At 37.5% G+C, this 16,045-nt stretch overlaps 1 protein-coding gene across 1 annotated transcript in view; it reads right to left on the bottom strand.

Moving 5' to 3' along the window:
* Positions 1 to 16,045, bottom strand: part of xrcc4 (X-ray repair complementing defective repair in Chinese hamster cells 4) — a 72,324-nt gene that overhangs the window by 21,653 nt on the left and 34,626 nt on the right. Inside the window, exons 4-7 of the mRNA XM_073830029.1 lie at positions 15,588 to 15,754; positions 12,031 to 12,180; positions 9,518 to 9,660; positions 2,562 to 2,703 (exon numbers count right to left, since the gene is read on the bottom strand). Coding sequence (XP_073686130.1) covers positions 2,562 to 2,703; positions 9,518 to 9,660; positions 12,031 to 12,180; positions 15,588 to 15,754 — 602 coding nt within the window. The remainder of the gene's footprint in view (positions 1 to 2,561; positions 2,704 to 9,517; positions 9,661 to 12,030; positions 12,181 to 15,587; positions 15,755 to 16,045) is intronic.

A 16,045-nucleotide genomic window follows, 5' to 3' on the forward strand; every position in this document is an offset into this window, starting at 1 on the left:
GCTCCGCCAAGGCTTCACGCTCTGCCCGCTCCGCCAAGGCTTCACGCTCTGCCCGCTCCGCCAAGGCTTCACGCTCTGCCCGCTCAGCCAAGGCTTCACGCTCTGCCCGCATCGCCTGTGCTCCCTGCTCTGCCAGCACCGCCAGTGCTCCCTGCTCTGCCAGCACCGCCAGGGTTCCCTGCTATATCTGCTCCGCCAGGACTCCTTGCTCTACCTGCTCCGCCAAGGTTCCTTGCTCTGCCTGTTCCGCCAAGACTCCTTGCTCTGTCTGCTCCGCCAAGGTCCCTTGCTCTGTCTGCTCCGCCAAAATTCCCTGCCCTGCCTGCTCCGCCAAAGTTCCTTGCTCTGTCTGCTCCGCCAAGGTCCCTTGCTCTGTCTGCCCCGCCAAGACTCCCTGCTCTGCCTGCACCGCCTAGGTTCCCTGTCATCTCTGTCTTGGCGTCTGGGGCCGTTCCAGAAGTCTCTGTCTGCCCAGGAACTGCCACGAAAGTCGTTCCTGAAGTTCTCGTCTGCCTGGTCACGGCTATGGAGGCCACGTTCTCCCATGAACTCTCTACTTCTCTCCTTGCTCTGTCTGCCTCCTCTATCTCTGTTCTCCCCAGGTCCCAGTCCATAATGCGGCCTCCTGTTCCGCCCTGGAGGGCTTCTACGCCTCCTGTTCCGCCCTGGAGGGCCCCTGCGCCTCCTGTTCTGCCCTGGAGGGCTCCTGCGCCTCCTGTTCCGCCCTGGAGGGCTCCTGCGCCTCCTGATTCGCCCTGGAGGGCTCCTGCGCCTCCTGCTCCGCCCTGGAGGGCTCCTGCGCCTCCTGTTCTGCCCTGGAGGGCTCCTGCGCCTCCTGTTCCGCCCTGGAGGGCTCCTGCGCCTCCTGATTCGCCCTGGAGGGCTCCTGCGCCTCCTGCTCCGCCCTGGAGGGCTCCTGCGCCTTCTGCTCCGCCCTGGAGGGTTCCTGCGCCTCCTGCTCCGCCCTGGAGGGCTCCTGCGCCTCCTGCTCTGCCCTGGAGGGCCGCTCCGCCTCCTGCTCCGCCCTGGAGGGTTCCTAAACCCCTTGCTCCGCCTTCGGCTCCGCCCTGGAGGGCTTCTACGCTTCCTGCTCTGCCCCGGAGGGTCGCTAAGCCTCCTGCTCCGCCCTGGAGGGCTCCTAAGACTCTTGCTCCACCTCAAAGGACTGCTCTGCCTCCAGCCCTGCCCTGGAGGGCTCCTGAATCTCCTGCCCTGCTCTGGAGGGCCTTTGCCCAACCTGTTCTGCCTCAGTCTCCTGGCCCCCCCACCGCTCCCCTGGACTGTTTCCTCCTGTTGTTTTTTGGAGCGTCTGGAAGCCGCTCCTTGGGGGGGGGCTATGTCACGCCAGGCCAGCAGAGGGAGCCCTTACCCCCACTGACTGTTGCTGCTCCCTCTGCTGCCTCTATGGTTACTTCCTGTTTATCAGACATAAAAGCCAGCTCATCACACACACACATCGCGAAGTATTGTTTTGCTCCAGCGGACTCTACCAAGCGTTTTCCTTTGCTCTCAGGTTTCCTAGTCTCCTTGTTGTTCCCTAGCCATAGTTCTGTTTTTGTTTTCCCAGTCTTAGTCTTAGTTTTCTAGTTTCTTGTTTTCATTTCATTGTTTCATTTGGACTGCCCACTTGGATTTTGACCCACGCTTGTTTATTGGATTACGCTATTGGATTGTCTTCGCTGTTCATGTTTGCTGGTGTTTTCGACCCTGTCTGTCTGACTACGATCTGCTTAATAAAGCCTTGCATTTGGATCCTCACTCTTGGTCGTCCCGTTTGTGACACTAATAAAGCAAATTTTAATTTTAATTTAGACAGACAGACAGACAGACAGACAGACAGAAAACTAAATGGATGGATGGGTGGATGGATGGATGGATGGATAGATGGATAGATGGATAGATGGATAGATAGATAGATAGATAGATAGATAGATAGATAGATAGATAGATAGATAGATAGATAGATAAAATAACTAAAAAATAATACCTAACGCCAAATAATCTCCAAAACAGTGGGACTATTTCAGGATAAATGCAACACGTTTTCTCAGGAACGGCGTCCCTCAGGAGCCATCAAGTCTGAATCAATGCTCAATGCAAATTTAAACCATTCATGGGTTTTTTTATTGTACAATTACAGTCCACTGAGGTACTGGCAAAGGAGGAGATGAAATTATACATATTTTCCTATTAATAAGTAAAAATGAGCCGGTGAGAGACGCACTCAGGGGGGCCTCCACTGGAAAAATACAAGGTGCTGGCAACAGCCCAATGATTTCCGTATAACGGAAGAGGGTTCTGGGAAACCCGCTTCTGTCTGCTTGACTGGCTGCAGGCGCGAGGAAAAAGCAGCATCCAAGGTTGCATGAAATGGACACCAGAGAATAAGACAACCGGAATTATCACTGACATTTTTATGGAGGCAGTCAGAGGGGTTTATGGGTATCATATGCAACATTAGATAACAGGCCTCCAGGAGTTTGGGTGCGTTACGAGCCGATCGACCGCTGTAAAATGTGTAATTAGACAAAGGATGTGTGCAAGGACGTGAGTGATGATACCTGGATCTCTGTCGCTGGTCCAGTGCTGCTCGTTTAGCTTCAGTCTCCAGCTGTTGGAGATGTCGGTGGCGGCGTTTGCGGCAGGGGGCCACATCTGTGATGTCATTTAGGCTGTCGTCCATCGGGTTGCTTTCTGGCATCTCTGTTAGACAAAACAGGGAAATGTTTAAGTGTTAAAGTTCATCCAGTGTTGATTTTTGCAGCTGGAGTTTTTGTCTTTTAATGAAAGTGTACTCACTTATTATGGCATATTTATTAATTTTACTTAATTTTTAAATCAGAAATTGTATAATTAATTGTAAATGTAAATATTTTTAAATTAATTTAGCAGAAGATGTTATAAAAATATAAATTTTAATCTATAAAAAATAATATTTTAACATTATAATATGTAGAAATAATGCTTTTGATTATTGAAGATTAAACATTTTAATTTACATAATTTCAGGCAGATCAAATGATAGATAGACATAAATAGACAGACAGACAGATAAATAGATACATACAGACAAATAAATAGACAGATAGACAAAAAGATAGATAGACAGATAAATACAGATATTGACAGACAGACAGATAGATAAACTAACAGACATAGATAGACAGACAGACAGACAGACAGATGAATAGAAAGACAGGTAGATAGACAAATAGACAGACAGACAGACAGACAGACAGACAGACAGACAGACAGACAGACAGACAGACAGACAAATAGAAAGACAGGTAGATAGACAAATAAATAGACAGACAGATGGACAGACAGACAGACAGACAGAAAACTAAACGGATAGACAGACAGATAGATAGGCGATAGAAAGACAGATTATAGATAGTAGGGGTTTGTATCACAGTTTAAGAGTCACGGTTTCGGTACGGTTCTGTATGTGCTATGTTTAGGAAAAAACACTACTGTCAAATAAAAATAAAGAAAATAAGAACAAATAATCTAACTACAAGCAACAGCACAAATAGATACCATAGAGGAAATATACAAATAAAATAAACAGTGTTTTTCAGGTATTTAGGTAGGTCTAAGATTAGTTTTTTTTTTAAAGATTAAGATTTAATTTACATAATTTCAGGCAGATCTATCCTGAACATGCTATAACTGAATATTATTTATATAATATATATTAATATACAATATAAATATAACATTATATTCTTTTTGATAGTGCATTATTATATTAAATTGTTAATTTTATTAACAGCATGTAAATTGAAAAAAAAAACAAAAAAACAATCATTACATAAATTATTTTGCCAAAAATTTTAATGAGATTAACACATTTTAAAGCAGAAATATTCTGAAATAACCTGAGGAGTTATTGCCATTTCTAAATATGAGATATATGGCCATCTGTTGCTAATTTTGTGATTTCACTCAAGATGAGTTATTATCTGTGACTGTTATTATTTGTGATTGTTTGCATATATAATGGCTCTGAACAGGATTAATGGAGGTTCTCACAGCCAGCGTTCAGGCAGCTGGCCAAGTGACTCCGCTAACACAATCAACATCACAAACGCATTAAAAGCATGTTGAGCATCAACATTAAATGATGTACATGCAGCGTGACTGCAATAAAACCCAGCAGGAGCACATCTGTCTGGTGTGATATGTCATTGTGGCACAGTGGGAAACTGTTCAAGATTGCAAAGAATCCAATAGTACTTGTTCTTTAAAGAGCTATTGCATTGCCAGACATGTTTCTGTGATTGTTTCTGGCAGTTGTTTACAGTTTAATTTACACTGGACAGATCTTACTATGAAACTGGGTGGGTTTGTCTCACGTTAGTTGGTGCAACAAACATCCTGACCACATTAAAGACTCTTTCAATTATGCTTCATGTACTGCACCCTATATGGTAAGCTTTATAGTTAAGAAAAAAAAAATCCAACTCTTTAAATACAAAAACATTACCAAGCACATGCTCTGAATCATGAACCACTGAATCACACTTTGAGGAAGGAAAGAACAAGACAATAATTGAAGCCTAAAAGCAACACACACCTAGCAACCATACTTTACAATTCATGCTGTTTACAGGGTCACATGACCACGAAAGGGGGGTTCTCTACTGGGGCTTTTCACTTTTACTCCACAGGGTTTACACAAGGGGAACAACTGAGAAAATTGAGCAACCCGCAGACTAAATCATGTGTGACTCCACCTCATTTCCCTTTCTGTGCCTCAAAACTCTGACTCAACAGCCCGACTGAGCCCCTGAATACGGCTTTCGAGTAGCCCGATGTCGAAATCGATCAAAAGCAGACGGTGTTGCCAAGGAACAACTCGTCTAGGAGATGACGTCATAAGCGATGACGGACGACACAGGGAAAAGCTGAGGGAATGAACTACCTTTAGGCAGTCTCAGACCTGGCTCAAGTGTTTAATGTGCTGGACGGTGCAGCCGTTCTCAGCAGGGGAAAAGACATTAGCGTGGTCATGCTTTGGATAAGAGAGCAAATACCTAGTGATGTCATTGCTCTCATTGACGCAATGCAATTACAAGTCGCTGCTGTTCTGTGCAGTTTATTTCTGATCTAATGGTAGAAATACTACAATGTAAGTAGTGTTATGTAACGCATAGCTATTTTTAACAAAAAACGGTTAATTAACATTGCAGCAATGCCTATTATGGAGAATCAAGGGAGCCAAATACTTTACAATTGAAAAATACATATTTATTTAAATATTTTTTCTATATGATGGACAAAATTGCCCTTCAAATTTAGTAAAAGGGGCCTTCCCTTCACAATTTAACTAAATATATGCAAGTATCTGGTTGGATACAAACCTAGGTTAGAAACTAATGGGGTTTGGGGCAAAAATGCCACCAAAATTGACAAAAATGCCCCTCAAATTTAAGATAAAAGGGCAAAAACTGCCCCTTCACAATTAAACTAAAAAAAGTACGTACCTTATAAGTAAAGGGTTAAATCGGGGTTAAAAATTAATCAGGGTTTGGGGTAAAAATGCCCCACAAATTTAGGATAAAGGGCCAAAAATAAGCCCCTTTAAGTATCTGGTTGGATGCAAACCAGTTTTAGAAAGTAAAGTTAGGGTTAAAAATAAATGGGAGCTTGGGGCTTAAATTTAAGATAAAAGGGCAAAAAATGCCCCTTCACAATTAAACTAAATAAATGAAAGTATCTGGTTGGATGCAAACCAGGGTTAGAAACTAATGGGGATTTGAGACTAAAATGCCACCAAAATGGACAAAAATGTACCTCAAACGTAAGATAAAGAGGCAAAATTGCCACTTAGCAATTAAACTAAATACATTTAGTTATCTGGTTGGATGCAAACCAGGGTTATAAACTAATAGCAGGCAAAATGTCACCAAAATGGACAAAAATGCCCCTCAAAATTAAGATAAAGGTGGGGGGGGGGTGTCCCTTCACAATTAAAAAAAAAAAAAAAATTGGTTAGATGCAAACCAGGGTGAGAAACTAATGCCAAGGTTAAACCAGGGTTAGAAACTAAAGGGGGTTTGGGCGAAAATGCCTCTTAAATTTAAGATAAAGGGGGAAAAAAATTTGACTTCACAATTAAACTAAATAATTGTAAGTATCTGGTTGGATGCAAACTAGGGTTTGAAACTAAAGCCATGGTTAAAATAAGAGTCTTAAACTAATCAGGGTTTGTGGCAAAAATGCCACCAAAATAAACAAAAAAGCCACTCAAATTTAGGACAAAGGGCCAAAAAACGCAGCTGCACAATTAAACTATATAAATGTAATTGTCTGGTTGATGCAGACCAGGGTTAGAAAATAATGCCAGGGTTAAACCAGGGTTAGAAACTAATGGGGGTTTTGGGCAAAAATGCCACCAAAATGGACAAAAATGCCCTTCAAATTTAGGAAAAGGGACAAAATGCCCCTTCACAAGTAAACTAAATCAATTTAAGTGTCTGATTGGATGCAAACGAAGGTTAGAAACTAATAGGGTTTGGGGTAAAAATGCCACTAAAATGGACAAAAATATATCTCAAATTTAGGATAAAGGGGGAAAAAATGCCCATTCACAATTAAACTAAATAAATGTAAGTACCTGGTTGGATGCAAACCAGGGTTAAAAAACTAATGGCAGGGTTAAACCAGGGTTAAAAATTAATCAGGGTTTGGGACAAAAATGCCCCACAAATTTAAGATAAATGGGGGGAAATGCCCCTTAACAATTAAACTAAACAAATTTAAATATCTGGATGGATGCAAACAAGGGTTAGAAACTAATGATGGTTTGGACGCAAAAATGCCACCAAAATCTACAAAAATGCACCTGAAATTTAAGATAAAGGGGCAAAACAATGACCCTTCACAATTAAACTAAATAAATTTAAATATCTGGTTGAAAACCAGGGTTAGAAACTAATGGGGATTTGAGGCAAAAATGCCACCAAAATGGACAAAAATGTCCCTCAAATTTAAAATAAAGAGGCAAAATTGCCCCTTCACAATTAAACTAAATAAATTTAAGCATCTGGTTGGATGCAAACCAGGGTAAGGGTTAAACCAGGGTTAGAAACTAATAGGGGTTTGGGCAAAAACGCCCCTCAAATTTAAGATAAAGGGGGGAAAAAATGCTCCTTCACAATTAAACTAAACAAACTTAAGTATCTGGTTGGATGCAAACAAGGGTTAGAAACTAAAGCCAGACTTAAAATAAGCGTCAGAAACTAATCAGGGTTTGGGGCAAAAATGCCACCAAAATAGACAAAAATGTCACTCATATTTAGGACAAAGGGCCAAAAAAACGCAGCTGCACATTTAAACTAAATAAACTTAAGTATCTGGTTGGATGCAAACTAGGGTTAAAATAAGGCTCAGAAACTAATCAGGGTTTGGGGCAAAAATGCCACCAAAATAGACAAAAATGTCACTCATATTTAGGACAAAGGGCCAAAAAAACGCAGCTGCACATTTAAACTAAATAAACTTAAGTATCTGGTTGGATGCAAACTAGGGTTAAAATAAGGCTCAGAAACTAATCAGGGTTTGGGGCAAAAATGCCACCAAAATAGACAAAAATGGTACTCAAATTTAGGACAAAGAGCCAAAAAACGCAGCTGCACAATTAAACTAAATAAATTTGAGTGTCTGGTTGGATGCAAGGATTAGAAAATAATGCCAGGGTTAAACCATAATTAGAAACTAACTGGGGTTTTGGGCACAAATCTCACCAAAATGGACAAAAATGCCTCTCAAAATTAGGATAAAGGGGGAAATGCCCCTTCACAATTAAACCAAATAAATGTAAGTATCTGGTTGGATGCAAACCAGGGTTAGAAATTAAAGCCAGGGTTAGAAACTAATAGGGGTTTGGGGCAAAAATCCCACCAAAATGGACAAAAATGCTCCTCAATTTTAAGGTAAAGTAACAAAAATGCCCCTGCACAATTAAACTAAATAAATTGAAGTATCTGGTTGGATGCAAACCAGGGTTAGAAAATAATGGCAGGGTTAAACAAGGGTTAGAAACTAATGGGGGTTTGGGCAAAAATGCCCCTCAAATTTAAGATAAAGGAGGCGAAAAAAAGCTCCTTCACAATTAAACTGAATAAACTTAAGTATCTGGTTTGATACAAACTAGGGTTAGAAACTAAAGCCAGGGTTAAACCAAGGGTAGAAACTATTAGGGGTTTGGGGCAAAAATGGCACCAAAGAAAACAAAAATGCTTCTTTAAATATGAGATAAAAGGGCAAAAAACGCCCCTTCACAATTAAACTAAATACATTTAAGTACCTGGTTAGATGCAAACCAGGGTTAGAAACTAATGCCAGGGTTAAACCAGGGTTAGAAACTAATAGGGGTTGGAGCAAAAATGTCCCTCAAAATTAAGATAAAGTGACAAAAATGCCCCTTCACAATTAAACTAAATACACTTGAGTATCTGGTTAAACTTAAGTATATTACATAAAAAACAACACATATATTTAATGAGGTAATTATAAAAACTGTCATTGCAAAGCTAAAAATGCCAATTGAAATTAGTTCTAGGGGCAAACACTACCTCTTAATAGAAAAAGTAATTTCTGATGCTGAAGCAAATCAAACATAAGGTCATTTATAAATGAATAAAATGATAACAGCTGCTTCACATTGTATAATACAAGAGACTTTCAACATTACACTAACAACATCATAAAAGCCAATACACAAATCGTAAATTGTACAATATTTAATATACACAAGTCCAAAAGTTGGATTCGACATTAGTGCACCAATTAGAGATGTAGACCTAGCTCTTTCTCAACTCCTATCGTTGAATTATTCCACAAGTTCTATCCCTGCATGTCGATTTCTATCTCTGTCATTCTATCTGAGCCTATGTCAAGATGTTGAGCTTTCATCTGCTTGCCAGAGTCACTGTAGATCAAATCAGCTTCGTGCTGTCATTCATCAACCTGAACTTTCTGGGAAGAAATTCCACTAAATTCACTATACTTTGCTAAACTATATTAAAATATGAGTTGCGTTCGATGTTCTAGGCACAAATTCAGTTGTAGGCTCATCTAGTTTGACTTCAAACTTTGTTAACTTTGCAAGCACGTAACTGTGTCCAACGAACACAATATTATGGAGCCTTGAAAACAAATCAACTCAGAATATACAGCAAGCTGAAGAATGAGAATTTCCACAAATCCACACAAACTAAATCACAGACTTTGTTAAAAGTAGGCTGAGAAAGTTTCAGCAGTGATTTGCATTTAAACAAAAAAACCAAAAACCAAAAAAGTTTGACGTACTTGCATCTAAAATTGTGGCTCTCTGGAAACTTTAAAGGAGTAGTTCACTGAAAAATGGCACCTGAAAATGACATCCTAACCTACAGTTTATGCTTTATATTATTTGTTTGTGGGTGTATCGGAAAAAAAGGTTTGGAAAACAGGTTTGGAAGGACATAATGACTGAATTTTAATTTCTGGGTAAAGTTAAAAGACTAACCTTGTGTAAGAGGCTTCGGGTCAGGCTGTCTGGGTTCAACCTCCTGTTCATCTTCTGTACTGCCTCCATAATCACTCTCTTCTCCAGGACTCTTTTCTGCTACAGTCTCCATTGTCTCATGGTTGTCACTATCTGCCTTTTTCCTACCAAGAGAGTACAACTTGCTTACATGTTACCTTTGAACTTTTGAACCTTTTTTTAAACTACCATTCAAATCTTTGGGGCCAGTTAAGATTTTTTTTTTTTAAATAAATCAGTATTTTTATTTCACATTAAATTGTTCGAAAGTGATATTTAAGACATTTACAATGTAATCTCTACAAAAATATTAAGCAGCACAATTGTTTTTAACATTGATAATAAATGTTTCTTGAGCAGCAAATCAGCATATTAGAATGATTTCTGAAGGATCATGTGACACTGAAGACTGGAGTAATGATGCTGAAAATTCATTGCATCACAGGAATAAATTACATTTTAAAACATAGTCAAATAGAAAACACTTATTTTGAATTGTAATAATATTTCACAAAATAAATGTTTTAACAGTATTTTTAATCAAATTAATGCAGCCTTGGAAAGCAGAAAAGTCTTCTTTTAAAAACATTAAAATACAATATCAGTCAAAAGTTTTTGAACAGTAAGATGTTTTTTTAAAGAAGTCTCTTCTGCTCACCAAGCCTGCATTTATATTTGATCCAAATATTGATTAAAATATTTTTACTATTTCAAATCTTACTATCTATTTGAATACATTTTAAAATGTAATTTATTCCTGCAATGTAAAAGCTGAATTTTCATCAGCCATTACTTTAGTCTTCAGTCTCTCACGATCCTTCAGAAATCATTCTAATATGCTGATTTGCTGATCAAGAAACATTTATTATTATTATTATGATTATTATTGTTATTACTATTATTAAGTATTTTTTTCAGGATTCTTTGATGAACAGCAAGATCCAAAGATCAGCATTTATCTGAGATTAAAAGCTTTTGTAAAATGATACACTGTACAGCGTATCTGCAGAATTTTTAAGCTCAAATTTAAGACTTCTTGTTTTTTCACAATATAATTAAATAATATAAATGCATTTACGTTATTTTGTCTTAATTGTTTAGATTTCAAGGTAACACTTTACAATAAGGTTCATTAGTTAAACATTAACTAATGTATTAACTAACATGAACTAACCATGAACAATACATTTGTTACTGTATTTACTAATCTTTATTAACATTAGTTAACGGAAATACAGTTGTACATTGTTTGTTCATGTTAGTTCACACTGCATTAACTAATGTTAACAAAATTTTAATAATGTATTAGTAAATGTTGAAATTAACCTTAACAAAGATTAATAAATGCTGTATAAGTGAAGTTCATTATTAGTTCATGTTAACTAATGTGGTTAACTAATGTTAACTAATGAACCTTATTGTAAAGTGTTACCGATTTCTATAATGCATTATCTTCTTGTCGATCCACCAGTTCACATTTACAACTGCTTTTACTGTTTGCAGTGCAAAAACATTGGTTGATTTTTGCTTTGGTCTGAACAAAAACAACAGACAGACAAATTGGAAATGTAAATTCAATCTCTGCCAGCAGGTGGTGCTTTCGGAACGGCAGAAATATTGCGGCTTTCTTTTAAATTTGCAATAAGTGCAAATTTAAGACCTCTTGAAATCATAACTAAGACTTTTTTGTACTATTTAAGACTTTTTATGGCCTTTAATTTGATACAACTACAATCAAGACTTTTTAAGGACCTGCAGAAACCCTGCTATACCATTCAAGATTGCAGTCAGTATCAGGATCAGTATGCAGTCAGGGGGGTATAGAAATTAATACTTTTATCTAGCAAGGATGCTTTCAATTGATCAAAAGTGATAATAAAGACATTTATAATGCTACAACAGATTTCTATTTCCAATAAATGCTGTTCTTCTGAACTTTCTATTCATCAAAGAAACCTCAAAAAATTCTAATCAGCTATTTTCAACATAATAATAATATTACACATTTTTGAGCAGCAAATCAGAATATTAGAATGATTATGTTACTGGAGTAATGATGTTAGAAATTCAGCTTTAAAATCACAGGAATAAATTACATTTTAAAATACATTCAAATAAAAAGTTGTTACTTTAAATAGTGAAAATATTTTTAAAAATGTTACTGCTTTTGTTGTACTTTGGATCAAATAAATGCAGGCTTTTTGAGCAGAAAACATTAAAAACCTTACTGTTCAAAAACTTTTGACTGGTAATGTAACTAGGACAGAGCTTACTGCTGTTGTTATAAGTTTTGTTTTCACACTAAAATGTCTAAGTATAACCTCAGACAGGAAAATGCGCTCAACAAAACTAGAAGTGATGATCATGATATATCATCATCATGGGATTACCTAATGAAACGGCCATTTCATAACAGGAGAAGGGAAATGTTGAACTGAAAACTGCTTACGATCATGTGAGGTTTTATCACGATGGAAAGTTGCACACATCTTTACCTCAATCGATGCTTTTCAATAGATTCCTCCAGTTCTTTGACCCTCTTCTGCAAGGCTCTGAGTTTGGCCTTCTTCTCATTTAGGACCAGCACAAATCGGCCATATAGGTCTCTCTCCAATGTCTCCTTCCCATGGACGTACCTTTCCATCCTGTGGAGACAGACTAATGAGACACAACCAAACACTCAAGTGGCCCAGTTTCCCTGGTAATAGACATCAGATTGTGTTGACAAGAGTGGAAATATAATGTTATGTCATGAAAGAGTTTGTATTACTTAAAGTTTTATGGGTTTATAAGTGGATAAACACTTAATTACTTAATACGGAAAACCTAAAGAGCATACTGAACCGAACACCTGCAGTAGCTGTTTACAAAATACGCACACACGCACTAATAAAGTGACGTCAGCGTTGAGTAGCATTACAAATTCCCCATAATTCTGGTTTTGGAAGATGTTCGATGTAAGTGTGGCGGCACAGTCTGGCCAGTGATGTCACTGCTGCTGTTTCTCAGAGAGGAAAGATTGAAGCATGTGGAGAACAAGAGAAGAAAGGAAAGAGGAGCTTCTTGTCAGGTTGGCTCAGGATTTCCTTGTCATCTTCTCCTGAATGTGCTCTAAATCAGCCAAATAAACTACAAAAAATATTGAATTGCATTCGCATATCTACAGTTTCCCCTTTCACAGTATCACAGCAAACACAAACTGAAAACATCTTGTGTATCTGGACTTCCTTAGTAACCGTTTCAAAAACGCAGCCAAGATGCTCGTCTTTTTGAATCATGGGAGATGATGAGAAGGCGAGAGGGTAATCCAAGAGGAAGTTGTAATCATGAACAGGTGAAAGGCTTGCGTAATCCCACCGTTTTGTTTAAAATTAGTTTTGGCATTACACAAAAACCTTGTGCAAGTTCCCAGGAACTAAGAATCAAATCAAAAGCACATTCTCTACATTTGTAGACTGTTGTGGTCCGCTTATAAGTTGGTCAAGGTTTCAAGCATAAAAAATATCATTACATTGTTTTTTAAAGAAACTAATAATAAGCGATAATGAAAGTATAAAAATGTAAACTTTAGACAAGTTGGCTTGAGAAAGCCTGACTAGAAAGGTTGAATTAGTTTTAAAAGCTTGTTGTTTGAAGGTTATAAAGCCATACAAAAACTGCATGTGGATAGATACTGCTAGTATGTTTTAGCATTTTGTCAGTATGTTGGCTTTCTCAACTACTTTTAATATCAATATTATTGTATCTAAACAAAAATGTTATTTTCTACATATATCTTATAATGTCTGTTTGTTAATGAACATTCATATTATATTTGTTTATTATTGAATATGTAAAATATAAAACAGAATATTAATAAAATAATAATACAATTATTTCTATATATTTATTATTGTATATTTATATTATAGAATATTAATAAAAATGTTATAACGAATTTATATTATTTATATAAGATTATATATATATATATATATATATATATATATATATATATATATATAAAATATTCATTTTTATATTGAATATGTATTATATTTACAGTTGCAAGTTATTCAACCCCCTTGACCTGCAAGACATTTTGCTGCAGATAACAAACTTTTGTGAAAACAATTTGACAAAGGCATCAGTACACTATTAGAGAAAGTTTATTAACACTGAGAACATAAGTCGATGAACAATGAAATTTAAAAAAAAAAAAAGAAGCTCCAATTGGCTCCAAAAATTGGCTCCAAACATTCATGTTCAAAATTATTCAACCCCCAAAAGTAAAATTTGGTGCAGAATCTTTTATTCATTAAAAGCACCAATAAACGCTGATTGGAAGTGCTTAGAAGCTTCTGTCACCTCTCTACTGCAATCCTGACCCTCGCCTGAAAAAGCTTTCAGATCACTGACAATCTTGGGCTTTCACATTGCCACTGCTTTCTTCAAATTCAACCAAATATTTTCAATGAGAATTACATGTGGAGACTGAACAGGCCACTCAAGAACATTCTGTGACTGAGATTTGGATGTATACTTTGGGATGGTTGTCCTGCAGGAAAGTTTATTGATCATTAGCTTCAGTTATTGCACAAAAGGCATCACAATTCTTGCCAAAATGGCTTGATACTTCAAAGAATCCATGATATCCTTCATACAGTCATGTTTTCAGTAAAATGATGTTGGAGATGGTGCTCTTCTGCTTATAAGCTTTGCCTTTTTTTGCACCAGACAAACCGCTGATCCATGGGTCCAAAAAGTTTGAGTAAACACTCTTCTCCATGAAACATTCTTCCAGAACTCTATCCAAATGAATTTTAGCATGTTCAAGTCAGCCTTTTTGTTCTTCTAGGTCAAGAGTAGTATTTGGCAAGATACCTCAACATGAAGGCCATACTTGTCTAGTGCATTGAAATGTTTTTCCTCCTTTCGTTGAGTCATCTTCAGCCAAGTTGTTGGCTGTACATCATGCAGGTTTTTCTCAGCTGCTCTGATCAAACATTTTATGATATTGTGCTTTTTTTGTTCAACACCGCACCTTTTTGGTACAACACACTTTAAGCTAAGGAATAAGGCTGCCAGCTGTGTCTCTAGGATTTTTTAATGACTTGGAAATCTTTATGTAGGCTTTCTAATATAATAAAAATAGTTCTTCTTTATAGCTTTTGTGAAAGCTCTGTTGACTTTACCATATTTGCTCCTCAACTTCAGCACATGCATGAGCTAAATGTATGTATGTGTGTGTAACACCCCGAGTTACTAAAGAGTTTCTAAAGGCTTAATTGTGTTTTAAGACAATTTTGTTCCCTACCATAAAAAATAAGTGACTTAAAACAGTAATGTTAAATAGGGGTTGAATAATTATGACAGCTGTGTTATTAAAAAAAAATCAAAAACAGTACATTACATAATACGCCTGTAAACCGCTGTAGATGCAATTTTTATAAACTCCTGGATCTTTAGAAAAGCTTGTATTTGTAACTGCAGTCTCTGGGGGGTTGAATAATTTTGATTGCAACTGTATATTGATATAATTGTTATATTGTTATAACATTACAGTATGTTATTATTATATTATACAATTCTTTATGTAAAAAAAATGTGTGTTATGGCTGTATCTCATCTGTGAGAGTCAAATTTAACAGAATATATTCATATTTCAATGTTTTTTCGTAGTACTAAGGAGTTAAAAAGCAGTAGCAAAGTTTGTAGCATATAAAAGTTAAGTAAAATAATATTCATGCATGCATTTTAAAGCACACAACAGTTTCGAAATTTACATTTGAGGGATGACTTTGAGTAATGTAGTGTTTTCAGATCATAATGTCTCTGAGTAATGCTAACCACAAAGGTTAACTTACTCATAAATCATAAACCGCTATTCGAAAAAAAACAAAAAAAACATTATAGTTTCCTGAGGGGACCTGTGTTGAATTAGCCTTCCAGGTTAGCTTACAAATTGATGTCTTTAGTGAAGAGCTCTGTTCTACAAATATTTTCATTTATTCCAAACATCCGTATCTACAGTTCCGAGTGAGTTAGGGATGTTGATCTGGTGTGGACCTACTCTTTAGTGATGTGTTCCTGCTCTCTCCTCAGCTTCTGGTTCTCCTCAAGCAGGTGTTGGTTTTTGGCCTGTAGACGTGCACTCTGCTCCAGGCCGTGACTAATGAGCTCCCTTATGACTTCAGTGGGCTCAGGCACCGCCTGCAGATCTACCACGCCGAGCCTGAACTGAGAAATAAAGAGAGAACAAGATTAATAATAGAGGTTCTCGTGGCAACCTGGCACCTGGAAGAGGACACCTGCCCATCAGCTATTAGCATTAGCATCCTGGCTGGAGACTCAAGGGAGATTGGCTAAGAATGAACTTCGCCCACACATAGCAAGATTTATTTGTTGGTTTCTGAGTTTGCGCTTGTGGGGGAGTGATCCGGTGTAATTTACTGGAGCTGTATCACATCACTCCACCATTGAGATCCAGGCGATTGACCTATTTTTGTCCAAAGAATTTAAATTACTTTT

Source organism: Garra rufa, chromosome 23, assembly GCF_049309525.1.
Source record: "Garra rufa chromosome 23, GarRuf1.0, whole genome shotgun sequence".
Classification (NCBI taxonomy): Eukaryota; Metazoa; Chordata; class Actinopteri; order Cypriniformes; family Cyprinidae; genus Garra; species Garra rufa.